The sequence below is a fragment of the Palaemon carinicauda genome, chromosome 38 (assembly GCF_036898095.1).
Source record: "Palaemon carinicauda isolate YSFRI2023 chromosome 38, ASM3689809v2, whole genome shotgun sequence".
In the NCBI taxonomy this organism is placed as follows: Eukaryota; Metazoa; Arthropoda; class Malacostraca; order Decapoda; family Palaemonidae; genus Palaemon; species Palaemon carinicauda.
Window position 1 is genome coordinate 26,111,997 of NC_090762.1, and position 12,271 is coordinate 26,124,267.

Below are 12,271 nucleotides of genomic sequence, written 5' to 3' on the forward strand. Positions count from 1 at the left end.
ATAATTAATCAAATTAATTCCAAAAGCTAACTAAGCTAATATAGAAGTTTCCAGTATAGCGAATAGCTGCAAATTTTAGAGAAATACTTCACCAAACCGTGAACAATACTCCAAAATCATAAGCGTATCCAAGAACGTCTTGCCGGAAGCACGACAGAGGAAAAAGTGAGGTGGCGTCAACAACAAGTACTGTAGTACCTGGCCACAGGTGGCGCTTGTGAGTACACCCCCTTCTAGTATAGTGATAGCTGGCGTATCCCTCCCGTAGAATTCTGTCGGGCAACGGAGTTGACAGCTACATGATTATCGGGTAAGTTTAATATTGAAAACTAACCAATCAGATAGCAGGAAGCTTTTCCGAGCTAAAAGGGCACCGCTGCGAGTCGGTGCAAATCTGCTGCACTAAAAAGAATTGAGTATAGTACAAGTATGATTTTTGAAAGTTGAGCAAAAGCAAAGTTATGAGAGTAAATGGAAACCAATAAGTAACAAAGAATGTTAATATGGATGGTGAAAACAGGAAAGTGGTTGATTCATACATGTTAAATGCCAATGATAAGAAAAAGATTACAAATGTTGAAATGAACTGTTCGCTTTGTATATGTTACGAAAGTACTGAAGACAACTGTTACCAAAAATCAAGCTAGAGAGGTACATTTGGGTGTAAATTGTTACCAAAGGATATTGAATTTTACTTGTATGGACTATCCCATGGCATTTATTTGAAAGCGTCCCGAATAAATTTAGTGAGGAATAAACACGCACAAATATACCCAAGTTGCTTCCAGATTAAACCATTTCCCTAAACAACAGAACTACTTTTTCATGAGGTCACTAACGAAATAAAAACCAGCCAAAATAAATACTTTACAGTAATTAGATAGAGGGAAAAAACATGTTACATTTTCAGTCAATTGAAAACTATATCAAATATCATATTTCTCTCTCTCTCTCTCTCTCTCTCTCTCTCTCTCTCTCTCTCTCTCTCTCTCTCTCTCTCTCTCTCTCTCTCTCTCTCTCTCTCTCTCATCAAGAAAATACCTTACAAATCAAATTACAATGTAAAATAAATTCCTATTGTCTCTTGTTAGAACATTTGGTTTTACGCTCACAAAAAACGATGAAACTTAAATTTTGGTGCTTTTCCAGCCATAACAACTTTAAGATTGATATGTTTATCCTACCACTAAATGTTCTTTTGAATCCAGAGTTTATGATATTAAAAAAAAGAAGTCAATCCAACCATGTCTTATAAAACCAATACCTAAATTTAAAAAGGGTTGTTGAAGTCCTACAAATTTAGAGCAATGATCAATTAACAAACAGTTTATTAAGTTTCTAAACCCTTTCAATAACTTTTTGAGAGAGAGAGAGAGAGAGAGAGAGAGAGAGAGAGAGAGAGAGAGAGAGAGAGAGAGAGAGAGAGAGAGAGAGAGTTCGTATTCCATAAACATGGAAACAACCACTATCAAAGATCTTTTCCTGGGAAGAAAGATGAAAGTCTAAAGGTACAACCAGACTTCAAAACTATTTACTTACCTTGTTCACGGATACCAACAGAATGACAACAGACAAACAACTTCACGTACCTGAAAAAGAGAAAACAAAAATATACACTACTTGAACAATGTTTTAAAATGGAATCAAACATTGCCGAAAGTATCATAAAACTTAATCCAGTTACCGTTTTAACAATAGTAGCAATCAATAAAAGCTGGATAAATAATTCCAAGAGGAATATATCAATATCAAGAGCTAATAAAATTAGTAGAGTAAATTTAATGTCACTTGTCACTGCGAGAACTGGATGTTATTATTTATAAGTACGAGTTAAACTGACACTTATTTGAAATACTTCGACTCTCATAGCATTGGACTGAAGGGCCAGCTCATGATAGTGAACTTCAATGTTTTTAGAATAAATTTGGGCCCATTAAATAATTGAATGATGGAAAACTCTGGGAAAGTTATAAGCAAAAAGGGCTACTCTACAGGAATACCTTGGTTCTAATGCCCAATTCTCGTATTGCCACTTCTCAAACCTAATGCAGTGTGCATTTGTAAATCCAAAACATAAATTAACCCAAGGACAATAAGTCTAGTTGCTTATCCTACAGAACAGTCTAACCACTTTCTAAATAAAATTCTCTATATCAAAAGCACACACTCAAACTTGCTGCATTGCTCATTCAGCCTATATTTACTTTCCATATTATTATTATCATTATCACTTGCATAGCTACAACCCTAGTTGGAAAAGCAGGATGCTATAACCCAGGGGGCTCCAACAGGGAAAATAGCCCAGTGAGGAAAGGAAACAAGGAAAAATAAAATTTTTAAGAGGAGCAACAATATTAGAATAAATATCTCCTATATAAACTATAAAAATCTAGCAAAACAAGAGGAAGAGAAACAAGACAGTACAGCATGCCCAAGTGTACCCTCAAGCAAGAGAACTCTAACCCAAGACAGTAGAAGACCATGGTACAAAGGCTGCAGCACTACCCAAGACTAGGGAACAATGGTTTGATTTTGGATTGTCCTTCTCCTAAAAGAGCTGCTGACCATAGCTAGAGAGTCTCTTCTACCCTTAACAAGAGGAAAGTGGCCACATTTTCGTGGTTCCTCCCAAAGACAAATAAAGGCATTGGAGTTCGATCAAATTATCGCACAGCTGGTATAGAGCCCTAATTATAGAAGTTAGAATATAAGGTGTGAAGAGACCAAGAGGAATACTGTACATGTACACACCTGCAGACAAATAAGTTCGGTTCGAATCATAATCTATTTATCACAGTAAGTCCCCGTCATACAAACGAGATGCATTTCACTAGTAAGTTGTTTTAAAGTTGAAAATCTCTTCTAAAGTTCAAGTTAATTCATACATCCAATGCATGAACTCTAACCCCCTCCTACTCTCCATCGTTTCTAGTTAGCAGATCTTGCTAGCACTAATAAACAAGCCTACCTAGGTATCATGAAATCTTACACATATTTCCATATAACATAATTATTTCATGGGCTTTTACTCATGTACATAGGTTTTTATCTTTGGAAGTTCCTAAGTTGAAATTTCTTATCAAGCAGACTTACTGTATTTACACAGAAAAAAATTACACCCATATGAGCTTAGAATGCACAACCTGTATATTAAGTTTAAGTTTTCTACCAAAAAGTATACTATAGTCCATTTCTTTTAGCGATGCATATTTGCACCGACTCGCGGCGGTGCCCTTTTAGCTCGGAAAAGTTTCCGGATCGCTGATTGGTTAGTTTTAGCTATGCATATTTGCACCGACTCGCGGCGGTGTCCTTTTAGCTCGGAAAAGTTTCCTGATCACTGATTGGTTAGAATTATCTTGTCCAACCAATCAGCAATCCGGAAACTTTTCCGAGCTAAAAGGGCACCGCCGCGAGTCGGTGCAAATATGCATCGCTAAAAGAAATGGACTATAGTCAGTGTAGGAATACTTTTTTCACTTCATATTGAAAGATGACAAAATTCTTTCAGATAACAATCCCCTTCCTGATGGCATGTGTGGCCACCCTGATGCTCGCTGTACCAATTACAGACAGAGAGAATCAACGTAGCTCCCTGTATCCAGGTAAGAATATAGGATGCATTTGAGAAAAAGTTTTGTGGAACATCAACATCGCATAAGTTAAGTATATTATAATATAACATTAAAATTAATCACCCTCCAATACCGCCAAAACTAGATACCCTAATATGAATTAACTACTGTACTTTCTCATGATGCATTTAAATCATTTATGCACTGTGTTTCTCTCAACGCATTCTTCATATACAGTATATATTTCTCTCTCTCTCTCTCTCTCTCTCTCTCTCTCTCTCTCTCTCTCTCTCTCTCTCTCTCTCTCTCTCTCTCTCTCTCTCTCTCTTTGTAGATTCAAAATGACAGTACAATAAGTCAGTTTGAAAGTAATATACCTCTGTACATCTAAATCACTGTTGAGATTCTGATCTGACTTTATAATCGTTATTATGTTTTGGCCACAATTCAAAGCCTCCGAGCTTCTGTTATTACCAAAAATTAATAAATAAAACAAAATAATAAAAATATGAAGTCACATACAGGTACTGTACTGCATTTACAACCTTCATCACTTGTATGAATTTATAACAAAATAACTAATCATAGCATAAAGAAATATGCTTTGAAATGCTATATTTGAAATTCTTTTGCATCCTTCATTCAATGGATGGATATATTTATCTCTAGGGCCAACATCCAGGCACTTAAGTTGAGATGACTACAGTATTCATTTCCTATTCTACATTGCATTATATGCTACGCACTAAAATTCAGTTCGAACAAACCATTCTTCGAGTTCCTTCAATATTCTTAACCCATTTCACATGCTTATCAGGCATCAATGACAAAATACAGCTGCAAGAAAATTATATCTCTGCTGGAGTATAAAATAAATACTGTAGTCTTCAGAAATAAAATACCAGTAATCAATATATCACAAAATTAAATTTGGTGCATGTGTAGCATAACTTTTTTCATATAATATAAAATGCTAATGAATCTATCATAGATAACAAACCATATCTACAAATGAGCTTTAATATAAAATACAATTAATACAATTGCAATTTCTCAACTGATGAAATGATATATGTTTCAATAATCTACAACTAGCATTGAGTGCTATAATTAGCTATATTATAGGGATTGCTCCAAGGTATATCTCACTTACATACCTAATAATGAAATACAGTAATAAATTTACAAACAAACTGCCTTTAAAAGCTATTCCAGGTCACAGCAACACTTTTCACGACAAGAAATCGAAGCCCATCCTCATACGACAAACAGCCCATGAGTGTCACAGGGCTGGCTTTTTTGCCAGTGCTGATAACTGCTCGCGCTTCTATCGGTTTGTAATGTAGCTGTTTTTATTTTTCAAATTCTCCTATATACTGTACTTTCATCGTGATACATAATTTGACAAACTTACAACCTCAATAGAATGCATTTTTTTTATTGTCCTTAGTACTCATAGCCTCATCTTGCTGGAGGTAGAGAGAGAGAGAGAGAGAGAGAGAGAGAGAGAGAGAGAGAGAGAGAGAGAGAGAGAGAGAGAGATACATTCTTATTTCTAAATGAAGTTTCTTTGACATTTTTCATGTGTACGCATACATCTGTATTTACTTTTATCTACTGTATTGACATAACACGGCAATCCCAGTGAAGACAACAAACAGGAAGACAACAAACAGGAAGGCACTAAAGTCTTTGCAGTGTGGCTAAATATCTCATATAGCATCACATAGCTATCAACTGGAAAAGATAATGAGTATTAACAAAATCAAAACTGAAGGTTACAGTACTAAATGGATGCCAAAAAGGTTAACCCTCTTACCCCAAAGGACGTACTGGTAAGTTTCACAAAAGCCATCCCTTTACCCCCATGGACGTACCAGTACGTCCTTGCAAAAAAATGCTATAAAATTTTTTTTTCCATATTTTTGACAATTTATTGGAAAAATTCAGACATTTTCCAGGAGAATGAGACCAACCTGACCTCTCTATGACAAAAACTAAGGCTGTTAGAGCAATTTAAAAAAAATATACTGCAAAATGTGCTGGGAAAAAAATAACCCCCTGGGGGTTGAGGGTTGAAAATTTCCAAATAGCCTGGGGGTTAAAGGGTTAAGTTACTTCCAATACAGAAACTACTTACAAACTATATAGGTCCCAAGTAGCTGTTTGAAAGTCATATTTTGTTAAATTCTAGCCTGGGGTATTCTTCACCTTAAACTCATGTCTACGATTTTCAGCTGTAAAGGTCGAGAAATAGTCCCGTTTCATATTGCAAATGTGGTCTTGCTTACTGCATAAAATAATGATATTGTTATATTACAGAAGTTCATTATAAGCTTTTAATCAAATATATCTGAAATTTATGATTTCAGTTGAATGAGTGTTTATATCTCTAAAAATTTTTAAGTTGAGGACCTTTTATCGTGTAATAACTATATTCCTGAACGCAGTTCAAAATAACAACCCAGTTTAACCCCTTTGATAATATTTCAAATTTTCCCATTTCTTAAAATAGCATAACCAAAATCATATCCATTTGATGCTCAATTAACAAACAAAGTTTATTTTAATAGCACCAGCCACCCATTGAGATACTGCTGCTAGAGTTACTGGTTCTTTTGACTGACCAGAAAGTACTACATTGCATCCATCTCCCTCGATACAGCTCATTTTTTCTTTGCCTACAAAGACACCGAAGGGTCTGGCCTATTCTTTTTACATTCTCCTCAATCAATCAATCAATCTGTCCTAATACACCTGACAACACTAACATTACCAAAAAATTCTTCTTTGATCAAGGGGTTAACTGTAATTGTTCAGTGGCTACTTCCCTCTTGGTATGGGTAGAAGAGACTCTTTAGCTATGGTCGGCAGCTCTTCTAGGAGAAAGACACTCCAAAATCAAACCACTGTTCTTTAATCTAAAGTAGTGCCATAGCCTCTGTACTATGGTCTTCCACTGTCTTGGGGTAGAGTTATCATGCTTGAGGGTAAATTTGGGCACACTATTTCTCTTCCTCTTGTTTTTTCTTTGGAAGATTTTAGTTTATATATGAATGATCTAGTTTTAATGCTGTTACTGTTCATAAAATATTCTATACTAATTGTTGATTACTTCTCTTGTAGTTTATTTCATTCCATATTTCCTTTCCCCACTGGCCAATGTTTCCCGGTTAGAGCCCTTGGGCTTATAACATCCTGTTTTTCCAACTAGGGTTGTAGCTTAGTAATGTTTGTAATAATAATAATAAATAAAAAATAATTTTCTCCCCTAACAAACTTTCCATTAACAGATGTGTCGAGGTGGGAGAAACTGGATATTTTACCCTCTTCAACTTTGAGTGCCTCAAAGGACAAGTCTTCCACTCTGGCAGTGCATCATGCATACCCGGAGTATGTTCCCCAACAGAGAAGCCAACTGTACAAGTAACGAATCCACCAATCATACAAGCGGCAGACCCACCTCAAACAGCTTTGCCATTTCCTTTGTGGAATCCACCAGAGACAGAAATACAAGATGTTTCCCCATCAACTCTACCACCTGCTCCTCCACCATCCCCTCCTCCCCAACCCACTCCTCCACCAACATCAACGCAGTCTAACCTAGAATCTCAGGTACATTCCCCAAACATACAACATATTGTGCAGACTGTACAGAGGATACTTGTTCAAACTTCTGTTTATCTAAGTGAAAAGAAAATAGCTTTGACAGTACAGTAAGACTGAAAATACTTTGATAGATCTAAAAACTTTTGGTGATAAGAGCATACCAATATTTATCTTTCATCATTTCCTTTACCTCGTGATCTAAACACCGTACAGTAAAAAGATTTGTAATCTCTTCCAGGGACCTCAATGGATGAATATCCCCACTTGGTTTAAAGAGGGTCCATGGTGGTTCAAAACAGCCCCCTCCTGGTTTCATCAACCCCCAGCTTGGTTCAATGCCCCTCCAAGCTGGTTCAACGCACAGCCGGGAACACAGATAATCACAGAGGAAAAAGTCGTTGATGACAGTGAGCCAAAGGGAGATAAAATTTCAATCATCGGTGGAAGAATGCCATATGCGGTCAATAAAAACTCAATAAAAATGGATAATCTGACAATTGATGGCATTTCTGACTTCACTGTGAATGACAATAAAACTTTAAGGTGAGGCCTGGTCACTTAACTAGTAAGTTGTTGTGCAATTGTCAAGTTACAATATCCAGGGACCATGTTGACCAAATTAAAACTTGTTGAGAGCTTGAATCAGCACTTAGTTATTGGATGTTATTCATCTATATCGATTCTAGACTTTGCATAGATGTAGAGCACTCTAAAGTTAAAATTCATTGACTTCTTAATGAAATTAATTAATGTATACTGTAATGAATATTATTTTGTATTTGTTTGTAATGCCCTAAAATGACAAATATCAAATTGCATAAGTCAATAATTTAGGGAGGAAAGAAATTATATCCCATCTTTTCAGTAAAAGGGAGAGCCGGAGTACTGTAAAAACATTTACAATGATGACGATGATGATGTTTTCTTTAGTCACAGAATTTTAATTCTTCTCTCAACTCTCTTCAGGGAAGTAGAAAGCAGACGGAACCCATTACATGTCTAACCTCAAACGAGGAAAAAATTTGAAAATATCAATGATTATTTTTCTTTATTCCCAGAATCCACATCCCCATACACATCGTCCAACAGTAGGCAACTCACCAGGAAAACTGAGGAGGACCAAGATATAGTGAAAGGAATAGTGTATGTGCTACGGGTGGAAGGTGGCACACTGAATTTCCCGTATCACTGCTATTCTGAATCTGTGATGGGCAAATACCATTTGGGCCATTTTTACCATACAAAATTGATGCTTAAGCTATATTTATTTGATCTCTCTTTTTTGTACGATTGACAGATCTGGGCATTGACTCCTAAGGGACACCTATAGATTCAGCAAATTTAGGGCACTTGTAATTTTTAGCAATGTAAAGCAAATAAAAGTTAAAAATGTTAAGAACACAGTTTTACTAAAGAGCACACTAACTGAAGTCAGTCACTTGTCTATATGGAAGACAAAGGCTAACTAATATAAAGTGGTAGATGTAATGCTATATTTAAAATGTAGTAACCACTGTACAATAAATATACTATTCATACTTTACAGAAAACAGCAGTTAAGAGAATACCAATTAAAGTGTAACTTGCAGAACACACTATACATGGCACTACAGGTTCCTTACAGGATTCCTTCAGCTGTAACTGCATAGGTTTTTGCTTTACACTTTTCAACCATTCTCTTTGGTCTCCTCTTACTAAGCGATCCAACTTCTTTAATTTTACCTTGTACAAATTTTAACTTCAATCAAAATAAAAATGTGTCTGGGTTGCATTAAATCATTTACATTTAGAGCTCTCTTTTCCTCACATTGAGAGATAATTTTGTGCTTTCTTTAGTTTGTTGAATTACCAGAATGATCATTTTTTAAATTTTGAAAAAATCTATCATTTTAATCATTAATTTCTAGCATACAGTGGTATGAAAAACTGTACTGTATCCTCTGCTCTCTTTATATACACAGAATGTCACTTTATAAATGGTTGCATGACACAGAACAGGAGGCTTAGAAGACTGTAGTCAAACCGATGCAATCGCACACGTAATACAATTGAAATTGAAAGGAAAATTTCGTAATTAATTTACGTTTTAAATTCTTAAAAGTATACTAATTCTGAAAAACAAACTAAATACTGTACTCTACCCTAAAGTTACTTAGTTATAATATACAGTAAGCTGAGTAAGGAATATTTACATCCTACAATATCATTAAATAATTGAAGTTTTTTAATGATTTCTCAACAATCACCATAAACAGAAATAATGCCTTGATTTTATGTTCATCTTTTAAATGGTATGAACACGACAAATTTGAAGTAATAAGGGATTTTGACGAAGGAAAAATCTATTTCTGGGGAGAGACCTGTGGCGCCCGGTGAAAAGAGTCCTTCTTATATACCTTTTCTGATAAAACCTTCCAATTATACCAGAGAAAGATAAAAGCATGGAATGCTGAGGTTACAACCCTCGCGCGAGCACCTTTAGGGTGTCGTGTATAAAGCAAAGGCGCGTGAAATCCACTATTCACAGGTTGTCTTCCATTTAGTTAATTCCTTCGTCAAAGGGATGGGCCGATACAAAGGCCCTTGCCAACCACTGATAATAAGAGGAGGCCTGAATAACTCGTGAACGTATAAAAACGGAGAACGGGAAAATCACCTCCCTTACTCGAGCTAATAAACGAGCACCTTATGTTCTCACTCAAGGTTACATAATAAAAGCTAACATCACACAATAATATAAGGAAAGTAAAATAAAACTGATTGTTTTTATTTTATTTTTAATTTTCCTTTTTCTTTTTAATTTTTAGTCATTGTAATAACCAAAAACGAAGAATAACGACAACTTAACCAATAAATAAGGATATAGTCTAAATCGAGCCTTCCTGGGGCGAGTACAAACTAACAGACTAAATCGCAAACGTTTAAATCGCTATTCGGCCAAAACCATTGTTGGCACTATAATATCCAAATGTTTGTATATTTGTAATTTACCTAATGTCTGATAATGACATAAGGATAAATAACTTAAAGCAATCTGCCGACCTGCGAGGGTCGGGGAAGCAGTGACATGCCCTTAAAATAAATATAAACACCAGCCTTAGCTAAAGGCAAGGCAAATATAAGTGTAAGTGTATGGGCGACCTCCGGTGAAGCCGGAGCGTAATGAGATGTCCTGAATAATGCCGTCTTAGCCAAAGGCAAGGCAAATATAAGTGTGAAGTGTATGGGCGACCTCCGGTGACGCCAGAGGATAATGAGATACTCTGAATAATTCAATTGTGGCTAATAATTCAATTGTGAAGATATAAAAGCCAAGCCGCAGCTAAGGGCTAAGGCTTAGATCATAGCAAAGCGTATTTACAAACTCCGGTGAGGCCGGAGGGAGAAGAAAGGTCCTGAATAATTATTGTGAATAAAAACACAATTGTAATAACAATGGCTATTGTGGATATGGCCGTGGCCTGAGACCGCAGTAAGGGCCACCGGAGGGTCGTATCTAAACAATATGAAGCCCGTCCCATGTAGTAAACAATATATAAATATAACAATAGAACGAAAGTCATTGAGAATCCCTCAAGCCGGAGTAGAACTCAAGGCGGAGTGGAAAACGTTCATAAACTACTCCCGAGCCGTAACGGGGAGAGGACGAACACGGACCAAAATAACGCTAACAATTGAAAAGTCACGAAAAATAAATAACTCGTAAGTTATCATCCACCCCGAGGGGGAGAGGTGAGGGAGGGAGAACCCGTTGAACGCACAAAACGGAAAACGGGAAATCCGCTCAACCACCAGAGCAAAGAAAGAAAACGAGAGAAAGGGGTAACTCGTGACTGCGAACAGAAAACGGGGACCCCAATCTCTCGCTCTCTTGGACACAAAAACAGGACTAAAAATCACACAACACTATTATAAACGTATAAAATAAAAATGTACATCCATATAACACTACGATCGAAGAATAGCATCTGCTAAAACTTTAAATAAATAGCACAGTCGAGTGACGAACGCCTCGGGCGGTTACTAAACAAAAACAAAGCTAAATCGCTATCTCGTTCGTAGGCTGGACTTACTAGCAAAAAGTACCATGAGCATAAATACACAAAAAATTAAAAATAATAACGGTTCTAAAGGCATAAGGCCAGGGACTTAACCAAGAACCTAAGTGACAGAGTACTAAACGGGCAGATAAAGATGAATTCCCAAACAAGTGAACAAACAATGGCCGCCATGCCAGACGGGAATAATAAAACAGACTATACTGGATATAAAACAAAAGCCCGGTACAATAAAATACTGTCAAAACAAACTATGGTACTTAACATTGGAATGTGTGAAGATGGAGCTTCGGACATGACAAAATAAATCCATGACTGTTAAAAACGATCGAGAGCACCACAAATTACACACTATTCTATCAGTCCAAAAAGAAGGATGTTGTTCAGATGGCGCTCGCGTCGTGGCGTGGGTGGTGTGGCGCTGGTGGTTGGCAAGGGCCTTTGTATCGGCCCATCCCTTTGACGAAGGAATTAACTAAATGGAAGACAACCTGTGAATAGTGGATTTCACGCGCCTTTGCTTTATACACGACACCCTAAAGGTGCTCGCGCGAGGGTTGTAACCTCAGCATTCCATGTTTTTATCTTTCTCTGGTATAATTGGAAGGTTTTATCAGAAAAGGTATATAAGAAGGACTCTTTTCACCCAGCGCCACAGATCGACCCAGAAATGTTATTTTGATAATAAAATAAATTTTTGAATATACTTACCCGGTGATTATAATAGCTGCAACTCTGTTGCTCGACAGAAAAACTCTAAGGAAAAAATTCGCCAGCGATCGCTACACAGGTAGGGGGTGTACTTCAACCGCGCCATCTGTCGTCCAGATACCCAGTACTCATTGTAAACAAAGAACTCAATTTTCTCCTCGGTCCACTGCGTCTCTATTGGGGAGAAAGGGAGGGTCCTTTAATTTATAATCACCGGGTAAGTATATTCAAAAATTTATTTTATTTTCAAAATAACATTTTTCAATATTTAACTTAGCCGGTGATTATAATAGCTGATTCACACCCAGGGGGGTGGGT

The 12,271-nt window shown here is 36.6% G+C and overlaps 1 protein-coding gene across 1 annotated transcript; it reads left to right on the forward strand.

Moving 5' to 3' along the window:
- Nucleotides 1-3,498: 3,498 nt before the first annotated feature.
- Nucleotides 3,499-8,924, forward strand: LOC137630118 (uncharacterized). The gene is made up of 5 exons (XM_068361585.1): nt 3,499-3,605; nt 4,782-4,908; nt 6,869-7,190; nt 7,423-7,727; nt 8,243-8,924. The coding sequence occupies exons 1-5, from the start codon at nt 3,530-3,532 to the stop codon at nt 8,274-8,276; spliced, it is 864 nt and encodes a 287-aa protein (XP_068217686.1). The 5' UTR covers nt 3,499-3,529; the 3' UTR covers nt 8,277-8,924.
- The last annotated feature ends 3,347 nt before the right edge of the window (nt 8,925-12,271 follow it).

Excerpts from the sequence above, each read along its gene's own strand:
- LOC137630118 (XM_068361585.1), top strand. The coding sequence starts at position 3,530 with ATGGCATGTGTGGCCACCCTGATGCTCGCTGTACCAATTACAGACAGA. Across the intron at positions 4,909-6,868 it reads AACTGCTCGCGCTTCTATCG|ATGTGTCGAGGTGGGAGAAA; the intron begins GTTTGTAATGTA and ends TTCCATTAACAG. Across the intron at positions 7,728-8,242 it reads AATGACAATAAAACTTTAAG|AATCCACATCCCCATACACA; the intron begins GTGAGGCCTGGT and ends CTTTATTCCCAG.